This window comes from Drosophila hydei, unplaced genomic scaffold, assembly GCF_003285905.1.
Source record: "Drosophila hydei strain 15085-1641.00,03,60 unplaced genomic scaffold, DhydRS2 tig00000232-arrow-arrow-pilon, whole genome shotgun sequence".
Lineage (NCBI taxonomy): Eukaryota > Metazoa > Arthropoda > Insecta > Diptera > Drosophilidae > Drosophila > Drosophila hydei.
The window spans coordinates 528,363-542,088 of NW_022045690.1; the positions used below are offsets into that span (position 1 = coordinate 528,363).

Here is a 13,726-nt window from a genome sequence, read left to right on the forward strand (position 1 = left end):
TGTGCCCGCCGACAAAAATTTTAATGGAATTTGTTCTCAATAATTTTGCACGTAAGTCAATTTTAAATATAACTATGCCACCTGTTGACAGTTCTGAGAACTACAACTGCAGCGCCATCTATGTTATGTATACTGCAGAGCTACCAACATATGGCAGTGGCAACGCTCTTCCCTTACTTTTTTCGATAGTTTTCATGATCACAGCTGATTTCGAATTGTCAGCGCGCATAATTAATGAGGGCGTAAAGCTAACTTTTACTGATAAAACAGAAAACAATAACTATTACCTAACCATATTAAAAAGAAAAAAATCATATATATTTTTAAGCTGCTGAGCTATTGGGCAACAATAACAGCACGAGGTTGCCACCCGACAGCAAGCAGCAATCAGCTGTTGGTGCTAACAAGTAGTCGATAGTTGATCGACTGCCGTCACACATTTTGCATGCTATCGATAGAGTGCGTATTAATTCAGTAGATTTTTTGCGGCTCCAAAAGTCGGACGTGTTCGTGGTTATTTATTTTATTTTTTTTGTAAATGCAAACACTTGCCAACATTAAATACGTGTACTGCATTTGTTTATAAGTGAGCGTGCAATGAATGCGAATGCAACTGTATTCGTTGTTACTAAGTGCGATTGAGGACCAATAGCAAAGACCGACAGCAACAACTACAAGTGAACAACACACAACAACAATAACAACTAAAGCTGAAATAGAAACAGAAACAACAACAACGCTTCTTTAGCGCAACTGATTGAACTCCTCTCTCGCCGCCTGTGACACGACAACACAAAACAAAACACAACTCAACTGTTGTTATTATTGCTGCTGCCTGACCAAGGAAGATCCATAGCCAGCGAACGAATTATAATCTAATGAGACAACAACCCGCACGAGTAAGTATTATTTTGATATCAATTTGTAGCATTTGGACACTGTTCTATTCCGCTTATCTGTCTATTGGCAATAACATTAACAAGAAACGCGGCAAACGCCGCATTACCATAAATATTAACATACGAATTAAATTTAACTTAAAGTCACCCAACATACGGGAATATTTCTAAACATCTAACGCTGGCTCTGTCACATGCAGTGTTGGACATACCACATAGACCCATAGACCAACAACGACACAGCGGCGGCTATTCGCAAGGCAACGTCAGCGCAAACGAAACGAATTCTAATCAAGAAGTTCTCTCCGCCGCTGTTGCCGCTTTAGCTGCTGCCGCTGTTGCTGTTGCCGCTGCTGTTATTGATGTCGTCTTCAGCTGCGGCTTTTTATACCCTTCGCCTATTAGACATGTGTAAAGTGGGTATATTGGCTATATGCACATGTGTGTAAACAGGTAGAAGGACAAATGCATTGCTTGACTCCATATGTGTATAAGAGGGTGGTTCAAAACGTTGCTAACTTAGCTAGTTATATTATATACAAACGTGATTTTTATTTTTGTTTTATGTTTTATGTTTACTTACTATTTTGTGCAAGCTTACGAGGTTAGTTTAAAGAGTGTGCGACTAAAAAAAATAATATTTAAAAATTATTTTCCTTATTTTTTAACATGTTTTAAATATCTAAAAAAAAATAGGTATAAAAGTTTTTTTTTATTTCCCTAATGTCAGGCTAAGGCCTTTTAGTTTCGATCCGCTCACAAGAACTAGTATGAACTAGTAAAATGTAGAACTATGATCCTCTTAATACAGAAGCAGATAGTTTTCGTTTCAATTAAGCTTCCAGTGAAATATATAAGACTCGATATCTTCTATATTTTATTTTATTTTTTTTTGTAAATACCTCAAAGATTTTAAGCGCAAGGCACACCATAATTTGTTCTGTAAACTCTGCTATAGCATTGTCATATTCAACATATTTCAAATTTGACATATTAGCAATTTAAATACCCGCTTTGGGTATGTCTTAGTCAAGCACTCCCTACGAGCTCACTTTTACTTATTTTTTATACAAAACCTGCGATGTGTGTGTATGTGTGACAATCTGAAGAGTTTGCTGGCGCTCCATTTGTTCCTGTGCCCCCGCCCCATCGCCCCATCGCCCCAGCCGTTGCCCGCGGCAATAGTTTCGCCTTATTTTGTCAAAGTTTATTGCACTTTTCGCTGGCGCACAATATAGTCAGATGGGTCGCATCAGAGCGGCTACTGTTGTTGCTCAGGCGACGCAGGCTGTCAACGTCAGCTCCAGTGGAGCTCTTCAATAGCTAGCTGCCGCGCCAGATGCCACACAGCGATGCCTGTCAACGTGCAGCAACAATTAGTCGCACCGAAAACAGACAAAAGCTTTCCATGTTGCAGCTATACGACGTGAACTTCAAGCTTTAGCGCCAAGTTGCAAGTGCATTTGCCACAACATCTACATGCCGCGCCTTCATGTCCGACCGTCGTCTGCACAACAGTTGCCTTGCGTGCTCTACTCTGTTGGCAAAGTCAATAGTCAAAACGGGTATATCAGCCCTTCAAATTGCTGTTGATTTCTTTCGCCAACAAACTTCCCAAGAATATCTTGCCAATAATACAGTTTAAGGACCATTTATATTTTACAGTTACTGTTTGAGAGTCACGACAGAGTATTTCAACAGTCGGCAGATTGCAGCGAAGTTGTTTTATTTATGTACATAATTCACTTGGCACTTGTTATATTTATACTCGGTAGCATGTGGCATGTGGCATGCGGCATGCGGCATGTGGCATGCTTCATACGGCATATGCAACGTCACTTCATCTTCATCTTTGAACAGCCGAACGAACGAACAAACATTCGCCATTTCCCAAATGAAATTAGACTGCAGCTCTGCGCTGACAGCTGAGAGTTGCTTCGCACTGAATAACTGAATAACTCAATAAGTTAGCTCATTGCCATGCAAATTGAATGTCCAACTGCACGACAGTGTTACAACCACATACAGTGAGCACTGCCCACAGCGGTCACTCGCCGTCGTCCTGCTATGACATTGTGGTGAAAATAACAAAAAATAATTAAGAACTATATTTAAATAGCCTCCTAGATCGTTATCAATAATAGGGTATTTGCGAGGCTATAAGCTCGCATAAACATGTCAATAAACAGAGTCCGCAAAGCTGTTATATGCTCGTTCGTTGTATTTAAATAGTCAAATGAAGGAAGCTATCAGCATGTTGAGGCTTCACTGTATTGCCTTGCGTGTTGTGCACCTACTATTTAGAATTGGATTTTCATTTAAGTACGCGCTTAAATCGTAATTACTTTTCTTTCTACTCTAGAATAGTTAACTTGTGAAAAACACGTTCTAGCCAACACGTCTAGAAACTTTCACAGGTATTACGTATAGATTATGAGTCAACTCTTTTCAGTTCTCTATTTAGACTTGAACGTAATTCATTTATGATTATATATATATATATATATTAATATGTATGTATATTGTAGATCATGTATATATATTGTTGGTATTAATCAGCACGATTTACGACCTCACTCCCTCGACTTATATCATCTATAATTACCTAGCAAAAAGTTGCCAAATATATATAACAGCTGTATATAACAAAAGACTGAGGCGTGGCTGATCTCATAGAGCCTATGTTGATCAGAATCAACAGCCGCACCGAACTACATGAAATGTTTCTTTTAAGTTATCGTTCATTTCCATAGAATCGATAAAGAATTGATATCAATCTTCAGTCTTAAAGTCCAAAAATACATATTTTATATACCTATATATATACTTTTGCTTACGCTTAAGCATGCTCAGCAGCAGAGCTAGTTATTCGACTTCATCTACCTGGTCCCAACTATTGAATTTGTAGTAATTCGAACCATAATCATGTCTTGCGGTCTTGCCATATAAACTTGGCTACTCCTGAACCTGTGCCACATAGAATTTATCAATTTTCGTTTTAAAACTTTGCCCTGTTTTACAAGTTTAATTAAATATATATGTATGCAGCCTGTGCGATACAATGTTTTTTCTATTCTATCGATTCAAAGCTAAGCCCGCTTGACTGAGCAATTAAAATATTTGCTGCGTTTTACCCTTTTCTTGGCTGGAAAAAGAAAATTTCGCAAGCAAAGATAACAAAGCGCTTCAAATATTTACGCTTTTTCAAATGGAAAATTCAAATTAGCAATTAACAAAGTCGCTGCCAGAACTCACTCTGTTTTTCAAACTTTGTGTTTTACTTATAAAAAAGAGTCAGGGCTAAGATAAATTAAGTTGGGATGGCTTAACTGATTGGTAAACCAATTAAAAAGCCAAATTCGCAGCACAACTCGACGGACTGGCAACACTTAATGGAGTCAATCTATTAAACGGACTGTTGACAAAAGTAAACTAAATTCTACTCTCTAATCAACTGATTCAAGCGGGGCATGTGCATGTCAAAGTTCATGTTAATTTTGCAAAGTTTGCTGTAGGTCAAAGCTTGATACCAATTTTTCAATTTGCTGATTCAAAATAAGAAAATAGAAACTAAAGCAATAAATAAAAAAAAAAAATAATACAAAAATGAATAACTTAACAATCGTAATTCATATATGGCCAGTGCCTTCATTATATTGTTAACGACATCGCCGTCAGATATATAATTATTATTGAATTTCGGACAACAAAACAAAAAAAGGCGAACTGAGAACGTTGCAGTCGAGCGCACTGACAGCTTAATACTCGTTCACGTTCCACTGGACTGACCGTATAATTCATGCTGTAGAGGAAATCAACTGGGTGATTCTAGTTTGGTAAATATCGTTAATATTTTCGATATGCCACGCCCTCCAAAACTACGCCATATCCCCAAGCTGAGCACGAGATACCTCGACGCAAATGCTAAATGTCAAGTCGCTCGCAATATAACAGTGCGAGGTCAGTTCGACAAGTATTTATGTCTATTTTGTCGCCTTTAAAGTAATTGTTATCAGATAATATCCATCAGCAATGCTTTTTTTTATTCTCGAAGCACTTCAAAGAAATCTTTCTTTGTGCTCTTCTTTAGCTCCTTTTTCGATGCCTTCTTTATCTGCTCCATCGTAGCGCAGCGTCGTGCTTTGATGGCCCTCTTCAGTTTCGCGCACAAGAAAAACTTACAAGCGAGCAGCTCTAGGTCATTAGTGACTTGTTTTTGGCCAAATATTTAAGACGGATTCTTTGGTCCATCTATTGGTAGAGCCAAAAGTCGAAGGCGAGGGAAAACAGCTGTCCCAAAATTTAATGAGCAAGGACACGAGTGCGCTGAGTGACTAGCGGAAACTCAACTGTCGCGTTACTAATTGAACATATCACGTTAATACCAATACTCCCTTTTCAACTGTCGAACGTGTATCAGATTGAAACTGGGTCAACATACTGACAGCTACGCAAAGAGAGCCACGAAATTTATAGTATTTTGCATTTCCATTCATTGACATATGTCTGCACATGTATCATACATATACTCCATATATATATACATTTATATATATAGATATTTTTATATATAGTATCATCAGCAGTTTTGCGGCAATGGTCTTAAGCGCGGCCCCCCGAAAATAATTAAGACATTGCAAAAGCCATCGGCCTGGTGAAGCCTCATTTGTTGTCGTTGGGCCGGCGAACTTCAATTGGCCAATGGACAAATTGCTTCTTAGTGGAAATACGTGATACGCGGCGAGTGTGTCAAAGAACTGGGCAGCAATTTCGTTGCCTATATGAGTAGCAGCTAGCACCGTGCATCGATTTGGGCAAATTGTTGAAATTCATTTCGAATAGCAGCGAGCCTGGTTGACTGGCTGGCTGGCTGTCTGGCTGGTTGGTGACTTTTAGCCGCAGGACCTGTGCCTACCCCAAACGTTTAATGGAGCTACCATGGTATCGCGCATTTGCCATTAAAATGGGCCACGTAGACCTTCAACATGTTGATGCCATTAAAGCCGACTGTCAGTGTCCAAAAGCATGAAGCGATGGTAATAATCATGGCGATGGCGGTGATGATGATGATGATGATGATGATGATGATGATGATGATGATGATGATGATGATGATGATGATGATGATGATGATGATGATGATGATGATGATGATGATGATGATGATGATGATGATGATGGGTTGCTTTATGATAAGCGGGCGCAACCATTCAAACGGCGCACATACGCGAAAATTCAAATTAAATCAAAATCTAGCACGCTTATCAATTTAAGCCGCTCAGCCCGTTGACCCCTCATCCGTCCCCACTTTCCACTTCTCACTCTCTCTCTCTCTCTATCTCACTCCCTCACTCACTCTCGCTATCCACGCCGATGATTGCCAGCGAAAAGTTTGTTCCCAATTTGCATACAATGCAGTTTGCAGATTGGCTTCAGCATTGTGTAAAACTACACTTAAGTGATTGCGAGTATATTGGCTTTCAGTGTCCATGTGCCACTTGCTATCGAAGATAGTCTAACTTGACATGCATTCACTTGTGCCTAGATATACGTTTATCGATTGATGTGAGACAAAGTTCTGAGCGGGATCAAGCAAATCTTTTTAGCATAGTTAAGTTTGAGTAAAGCTAGCAACGCCTTGACTTGCCAGCTCAAGGACTTTCCCTAAGATAACTTAAGGTATTTGAAATGTATTTGCAGACTTTGTATTACAATTCGAATCCAAGAAGTTGCAAAGTGCATTTCGTTCTTAGTTACAGGGTATCTGAGAGTGCCCTTCAACGCCTACGTACAGTGTTTTGCTATACATTTTGCACTTACGATCCATATTTACATTTTGTTGCTATCTTTGTTGTTTATTTGGTTTTATTGCACAATTTGAAAGTCATGTTTTTGTGGAGTATTGTATTGGCTGATGGGGCCCCATGCATTTATGTGGAATAAAATAGCTGGCGCTTGGCACTGGCACTGGCACTGACATCGACGCCGCCAATCGTTTTGATCGATACACATCCAACAGTTGTGCCATCCCGGTTGTTCTTTGTTTCAGTTGCTGTTGCTGTTGTTGTGGTTGTTAAAATGCCAGTCGCCGGGGTTCATTGACTTTGAACATTTGTTTTTTTCATGTTATTTTCAACGCTTTGGTGCTGCCACAGTTGTTGGTGTCTGTTTCTGTTGCTACAGGCTTCGCCTGCTGCCAGCACCAGAGTGTTAATTACTTTTTGTTTTAATTGTCAATTCATCGATGAATCGCAAAGCAAACAACAAACAACAAACAAAAATAACAGCGAAAACAATAACTTTAAGCGCATAATGTAATATTGCTCATAAATTTGTAACCGTTAGCAGCACAACATTTTATTTGCTCTTTAAAGTCCGTCGAATCCTTTATGTAAACGTATTAAAAACTGAAAAACATTTTAATTTCCTTGTTCTGTTGTTCTGTTCTTAAACCAAGCTGTGCACTGAATGATTCAGTGTAAACCTTTCCAAGAGGGTATATTAGTTAGGCCTACTCAATTTGTGTCTTATTCTCCATATGTTTATCTCTCTTTCTCTCCCTTTCTCTTTCTCTCTCTCTGTTTCTCTATCTCTCCATATTCATTTAATTTTCTCTGTGGCTCTATCTCTATCTCTATCTCTATCTCTATCTCTATATCTATCTCTATCTCTATCTCTCTCTCTCTCTCTATCTCCATCTCCATTTCTATCTGTATCTCTATCTCTCCTCATCTCTATTTCTCTCCCTCTATCTATATATCTACACTATCTATATATTACTATGCGTTCATCTTTCCGGATTGCTCTTTTTCTCATACCCATTTCCATTCGCATCCTTTCCTCTAACCACATCTTTGTATATTCCATAATTTCTTTACATTTCTAACAGCTTCTCTCTCTCTCTGTCTGTCTCATTTCCATCTTATTCACAACTGTGTTCGCCCTACCTGGTCGAGTTCAATGCACTGTCAAATTTGATAGCTTAATCAATATCGATCGTTGAACTGATGGTGAATGAAGCCTTAATTTGAACCATGGTTGACATAACCAATTGAATAAGTCTAGCATTTTACTGGTCGTATTCTTGTTCGTGGCATCGCTGAATGCGCTGAAACGTTCAGTTTTAATTAACACATTGCTGCCTCGAACTTTCGACTCAATTACTTTAAAAACACGGCACGCTTCACTGTGCAAACGGAGCTGAGGCTGGAGCCAGAGTGGGCTCTGCGGATTCAAAGCTATGTGAGCTTGGAGCGCTCTCTGCGCTCCACTGCGTATCGAAGGGCGACTCCCCAGTGGTCTGGCCACACCAGATAGCACTCGGAGTCAGGCAACAGCTGCTGCACGTCGTGCATACTGTCCAAGTAATTTATAATATGAGCGACGTGCTGATAAATGAGCTGTCGTTGCGCCAGTTGCTAAATATTAACCAGCCAGTCAGTCGCGTTTAGTTACACTCTCCTAACCGGAAAAACAAACAAACAGAGCTTTAGTAGGAGGTGCCTAACAAGGAGATACCCTGTACCCGTATGCCGTACGTTTTAGGTCGTCACAGAGAGAGAGAGAGAGAGAGAGAGAGGGAGGAAGAGAAAGAGTGGGAAAGAGAGGAAAAGCGAGAGCGAAAGGAGATATCGAAAAGCAAAATGAGAACAAAACTTGCCTGACTTATGATGGACGAGCGTGTATTTGTCAAATTGGAAGTTTCGGAGTGGCGGCATGACGACCCAGATCGTCGTCCCGATTCGCTTCGCTGCGTCGCTGGAAGCCTTCAAAGCGCTCTAACTGCAATTTAGAACAAGGTCTTTAGACTGCCATTAAGGCACTTTACGTTCCGGCTCAGCATTCCGTATTCGCCATCAAATCATCAACACTTCCCGGCTGCAGCAGCCCCCAAGCGTAGCGCAACATTATTTATGCAGATTTTTTTCTGCGTTTTTTTTTTGTAATTTTTTTGTTTTTTTTTTAAACAAAAGCTTCCAACTTAAACTGTCGCAAACGTCCCCATCAACGCACCGAGCGCAACAAGCGTGAGAACTAGCGCCAGCCATTGACGCCACAGTGGTGCAAGAGACGTTAAAAAAGTCATTAAAACAATCTGAACGAAATCTTGAAAGCAACAACAAAAATTAAGAACATAAATCTGCTTAATTGAAACTATGTGAATGAAAATGTTTTAACTGAAATTTAACTTATGCAGGTGTAGGAGCTCTATTGAGAGAACTACTCTATCTTTCTCGCTCTCTCTCTCTCTCTCTCTCTCTCTCTCTCTCTTTCTCTCTTTCTCCCTCTCACCCTCTCTATGTAATTCAAACTATCTCTCTCTATATTTATCTATATCTCTCTCTTTCACCTCCTCTCTTTCGTTTCCTCTCTCTCATATATTTCACTTTATATCTCCCTCTCTCTATATATATATATATTTCACTCTATCTCTCTCTTCATTTGTCTTTATCCCCCAATCTCTCTCTCTCTCTCTCTATGTGTCTCCATCTCTTTCTATATGATATCATTGCACAGTTTTTTTGATAATAATTAGGAACTTAATACTCTGTAGACTTTATGACATTTCCAGATCAAATTTATAAAATTCAAGTAATTTTCTTGCTCAATTTAGAAGCGTGCTGACAACACGTATTATATGCTCTTATGAACTTAAGAACTTGACAATTTCTTAGAAGGCGTTATTTTTTATTGCATGCGCATTTGTGGACACTGTTCAAAGAGCCAAGCAAAATGCGATGCCATTAAGCTTAAGTTGGGAAAAAATATATATAAAAAAAAAAAACAAAAAATAAGAAAGGAAAACTGCTAAACGAAAAACCATCAAATAAAGCAAAACTCTTCACATGCACAACACTTAATGTGTGTGTGTGTGTGTGTATGTATGTACTATGTTGTTTTGTGGCCCATATGTGGCTGTGTGTGTGAGTGCGACTGGACTGGTATTTGGCAATACAATAAAATTTACACGCTTATTAATTTTTACAAGACTTTGTCCGACACTTGAGCAAACCGCTAGCAACATGAGCGATGAACAACAGCAGCGAAAAACAACAACAACAACACTTGGCGCTGCGTTTTCTAAGGCTCCAGCATGTTTACCATTCACCCACAAGCACACACCGAGAAATAGTGGTGCTTGGTGATCATGAGAAGGCGTATGGATGCGGTGGTGCGGGCGGTGCGGCGCTGGGCACCTCTTCAAACAAAATTTTCAACTTATATTTTGTTGTTGGTTTATAATTTTTTTCCATATATACATTTTTTTGTTGTTTTTCTTTGCGCTAGCAGCTAGAGCGGACACAAAGGCGAGTGCTGCAATGGGATGAGTGGCAAGGGGCTCAGTTGGGGCGTCATTTTACTCTGAAAAGTTTCGGGGCCTGTGGGCGTTGCTCTTAACTGCGGAATGAGCAGGGCGTGAGAGGCAGAGGGGGAGGAAGAACTGTGTGCGAATAGCCTCAGCTCGGTTACTAAAGCTATTGCAGCATTTTGGGTTTACATGTAAATATATAAGCTCAGTCAGTTTTACTATGCAAAATATGGCAAGAGCAACATTTTTCTCTATTTTGAAACGTATTTCAGGCACAGTAAGAGGGAACACAAGCGAGAAAGTATATAAACAACGGTCCTGCCTGTCATGTGTGTAAACACACACACACACACACACACACACACATACACACACATGCCTCATAACATCAAAAAGGCGGTGCACGACTCGCCGCATACTTGAGGTTTGTCCGGGAGTTCTTATCCGTTTCCAGTTGGCATCCTGACTGGCCGAGAGCTGCTTAGGAACTGTCCAACAAGTAGACGGAACTCGTAGCAGCACACACGTCGTCATAGCGTATGTGTAGTCGACTTTAGAGGCGCAAGAAGTAGCAGAGGGTGGAAAAATAACGATAAGGTGAATAGAATAAAGCAAGGTGGCAGTAGAAAACTAAGCAATTTGCTTGCTTTTCAAATACGCTTAGTTTGAAAAACAGTTTGCACAGAAAATGGTTAGAGAAAAACCTAAAGGAAACTAAAAGTGATGCGTCGACCGCAGGTGGAAGTTGTCGAAAGTGTATATAAGATGAAAATTACGCAAGTTTCGCAGTTAAGCGTTCAGTGAAACGTTCGAGCACTTAAATGCTAATTAAAAGATAATACAGACAAGTTGACTAAGCGTGCGGTCGCAAGATTAAAGCTGTACGCCCTAAATTTAAAGCAGATCTCAAGTCAAATATTAAGAAAATTAAGCAGTTATATAAGAATAATTAAGTAAATAAAGAATATAAAAGTAAATGCATTATAAAAAATAAAAATAAATAATAAATAAAATAAAAATAAAAATAAAACAAATATAATTAAAAATATTTTTAAAAAATATATTTAAAAAATAAATTATATAAAATTTATTAAATATATTATAATTTTAAAAATATATATATTTGGCTCTTTAGCAAATTTAAAATCTAGTCTCTAATGCATATATGATTAGCCATATTATTTGGCTTGAGTTTCGCTTTGGGCTTGAGCCTAGTTCGTATATTAAGTCATTTTATGGCACCAATATTTTCATGTAATATTTGAGACTTGTTGCCTTATGTCGAAGCTTCGCTTGGCAGTATTAAATTATTTAGAATTGATTGAGTTGACCTCATAGAACACAAAGTTCTGACTGTCTATAAAAGTTCTACTATGAAATCAATCGAAAAATTCTACTGAATCAATTGCGAACTCATTTGAGCTTTGCTTTTTGCTAAAATTGATAAGATATGCATTTAAGTGCTCTTCAGCATATAATTCTAACTCGTTAAATAAGAGCTACTTGGGCGGTCCAGAAGCTGAAGCTGGAACTGAGCTACAGCAAGGGCGAAAGCAAAGGCAAAGGCAAAGGCACAGGCGACTGGGTCTGGTTAGCTTCAAGTGGCAGCCATTGCCCTGGCGGGCGTTGGATGCTGTGACGGATGTCAAGCTGGCATCATGTACTCAACTAAGTATATGGCCACTATAAGGTCGACACTTGAGCACTTGAATGGCAACCGACTGCTCAACTGCTCAGCTGCTATCACTTGGCAGTGCGCTAGCTTTGGGGATTGGAATTGGGATTCGGATTGGAATTGGGATCGAGGGTTGAGCGTCGGCTGTTGGGTGTTGGGTGTAGGGCAACTGTAAGCAGCTTAGGTGCTCGATGGAATGCATGTCACAAGTCACGCTCATGTGTCATATAACATATTGCATTGTATGTATGTTGTAGGAATTTATAAATGTTTCTAATCAAATATACTCAGCAGACACACAGACAGACAGACAACCGGACAGACAGACTGAATATTTATATAGATATCTTCTGTTATTTACACAGACATTATGTGTGGCACATACGTTCTGTCTTTACTTATGTGTGTATACAGACAGATAGACATACGTATGATACAATATATCATTGTTGTTTGGCTTTGTTTGCCGTTCCATCGAACTGTGTTTGCTCTGGTCGTTTCGTTTGGTTGGGTGCTCTGTGTCTTGTGGCTGTCATCAAAGTATCTTTTCTATTTAGTTTGTTTGAGTGTTTGCATTTTGACAATTGTTTTAATAGTAGTCCTTCTTTTTCTCTTCATTGACAGCTATGACGGAGGAAATAACCGGCAATTGGAGCTATTATGTGTATATATCACTAACATTGGTTCCAGTCTATTTGGCATTTCAGCTCATTAAGTTTTTGGGCTGGCAGCTATTTGTGAACAACTGAGCAAATAGCCAACATACAGCCAACAACAAGAACGATAACTAAAAAAACACTTGCCAGACTACAGACAGCAGCCAACAGCGAGCAGACAGCAGTCAGCAGCCAGCAGCCAACAGCCAACAGAAGAGTCATAATCACAATTGAAATTGGAATTGCAGTTGAGAGTTTCGAGCTGAAGCCGAAGTTGGAAACTGCTGTTCTAAAAGGTGCGTAGTCACTTGAAGGCAGTCGCCGCTGTCAGTCGAAAGTCGTTGAGTGCGCGTAAAGGAGCGAAGAGTAGTGCTCTGAACACTGAATACTGCAGGCGTAGCCCAATTTTGAGCTCTAGGCAGAGAGCCAGGCGAGGCCGGGCCAGGCAGTCGTTGCATCCATACACAAAGTCGGTTGCAAATAATTTGAAAACTATTTAAATATGCTTATGACTGAAGTTTTTCACTTGCAGCTACGCTCACTGAAAAGGAACCATCCGGGGGACACGCTGGGCATATAAAAAGTATTAAAACGAAAAGTAAATACAAATAGACAGAGATAGATAGAGAAAGAGGAAGAGAGAGAGAGAGTGAGTGAGTGAAAGGGTGAAAGAGTTTACGCTGTGGAAGCTAGAGATCCTTAAGCGCATGTCCTTTGCACAAGCCGTGGGAGTATATAAAACATAATTTGCCTAAGTAAATATGTTTAAATTCAATAAAAATAGCGCAGTTAGCGCAGAGCACAGAGCATGAAAGCAACGTAAACGATATAAATAACAAAATTAACCGGAAAAAAAAGAAACGGAAAAGAGCAAAAATAACAGAACCCAGGCGCCAGCTGTTAGAAATTTGTAGTCGAGTGTAGAATATTGAAATCACAGATTTAGTTGATGCTACAGCCAGCGCCACAGCCACTGCCACTGCCGGCTGTTGGTCCACGCTGACCGCACAGAGAGTTCCTGAGACGCTGAGGCACAGTCGAGGAAATGCAAAGCAATCAACATCATAAACAGCAGCAGCAGCGGACAAAGGAACAGAAACAGGAGCTCAAGCTGAAGCTAAAGCAAGGCGAATGCCAAAGACGCAATCATAGCCGTGGTATCTAAGACCAACAGCAACAACACTAA

The 13,726-nt window shown here is 39.7% G+C and overlaps 1 protein-coding gene across 1 annotated transcript; it reads left to right on the forward strand.

Moving 5' to 3' along the window:
• Positions 1–456: 456 nt before the first annotated feature.
• LOC111597430 lies at positions 457–13,705 on the forward strand. The gene is made up of 3 exons (XM_023312132.2): positions 457–899; positions 12,509–13,009; positions 13,073–13,705. Exon 2 carries the CDS (start codon positions 12,511–12,513, stop codon positions 12,631–12,633), a length of 123 nt encoding a protein of 40 aa, XP_023167900.1. The 5' UTR covers positions 457–899; positions 12,509–12,510; the 3' UTR covers positions 12,634–13,009; positions 13,073–13,705.
• The last annotated feature ends 21 nt before the right edge of the window (positions 13,706–13,726 follow it).

Bases quoted from the DNA above. Each gene is read 5' to 3' on its own strand.
- LOC111597430 (XM_023312132.2), top strand. From the start codon at position 12,511: ATGACGGAGGAAATAACCGGCAATTGGAGCTATTATGTGTATATATCA.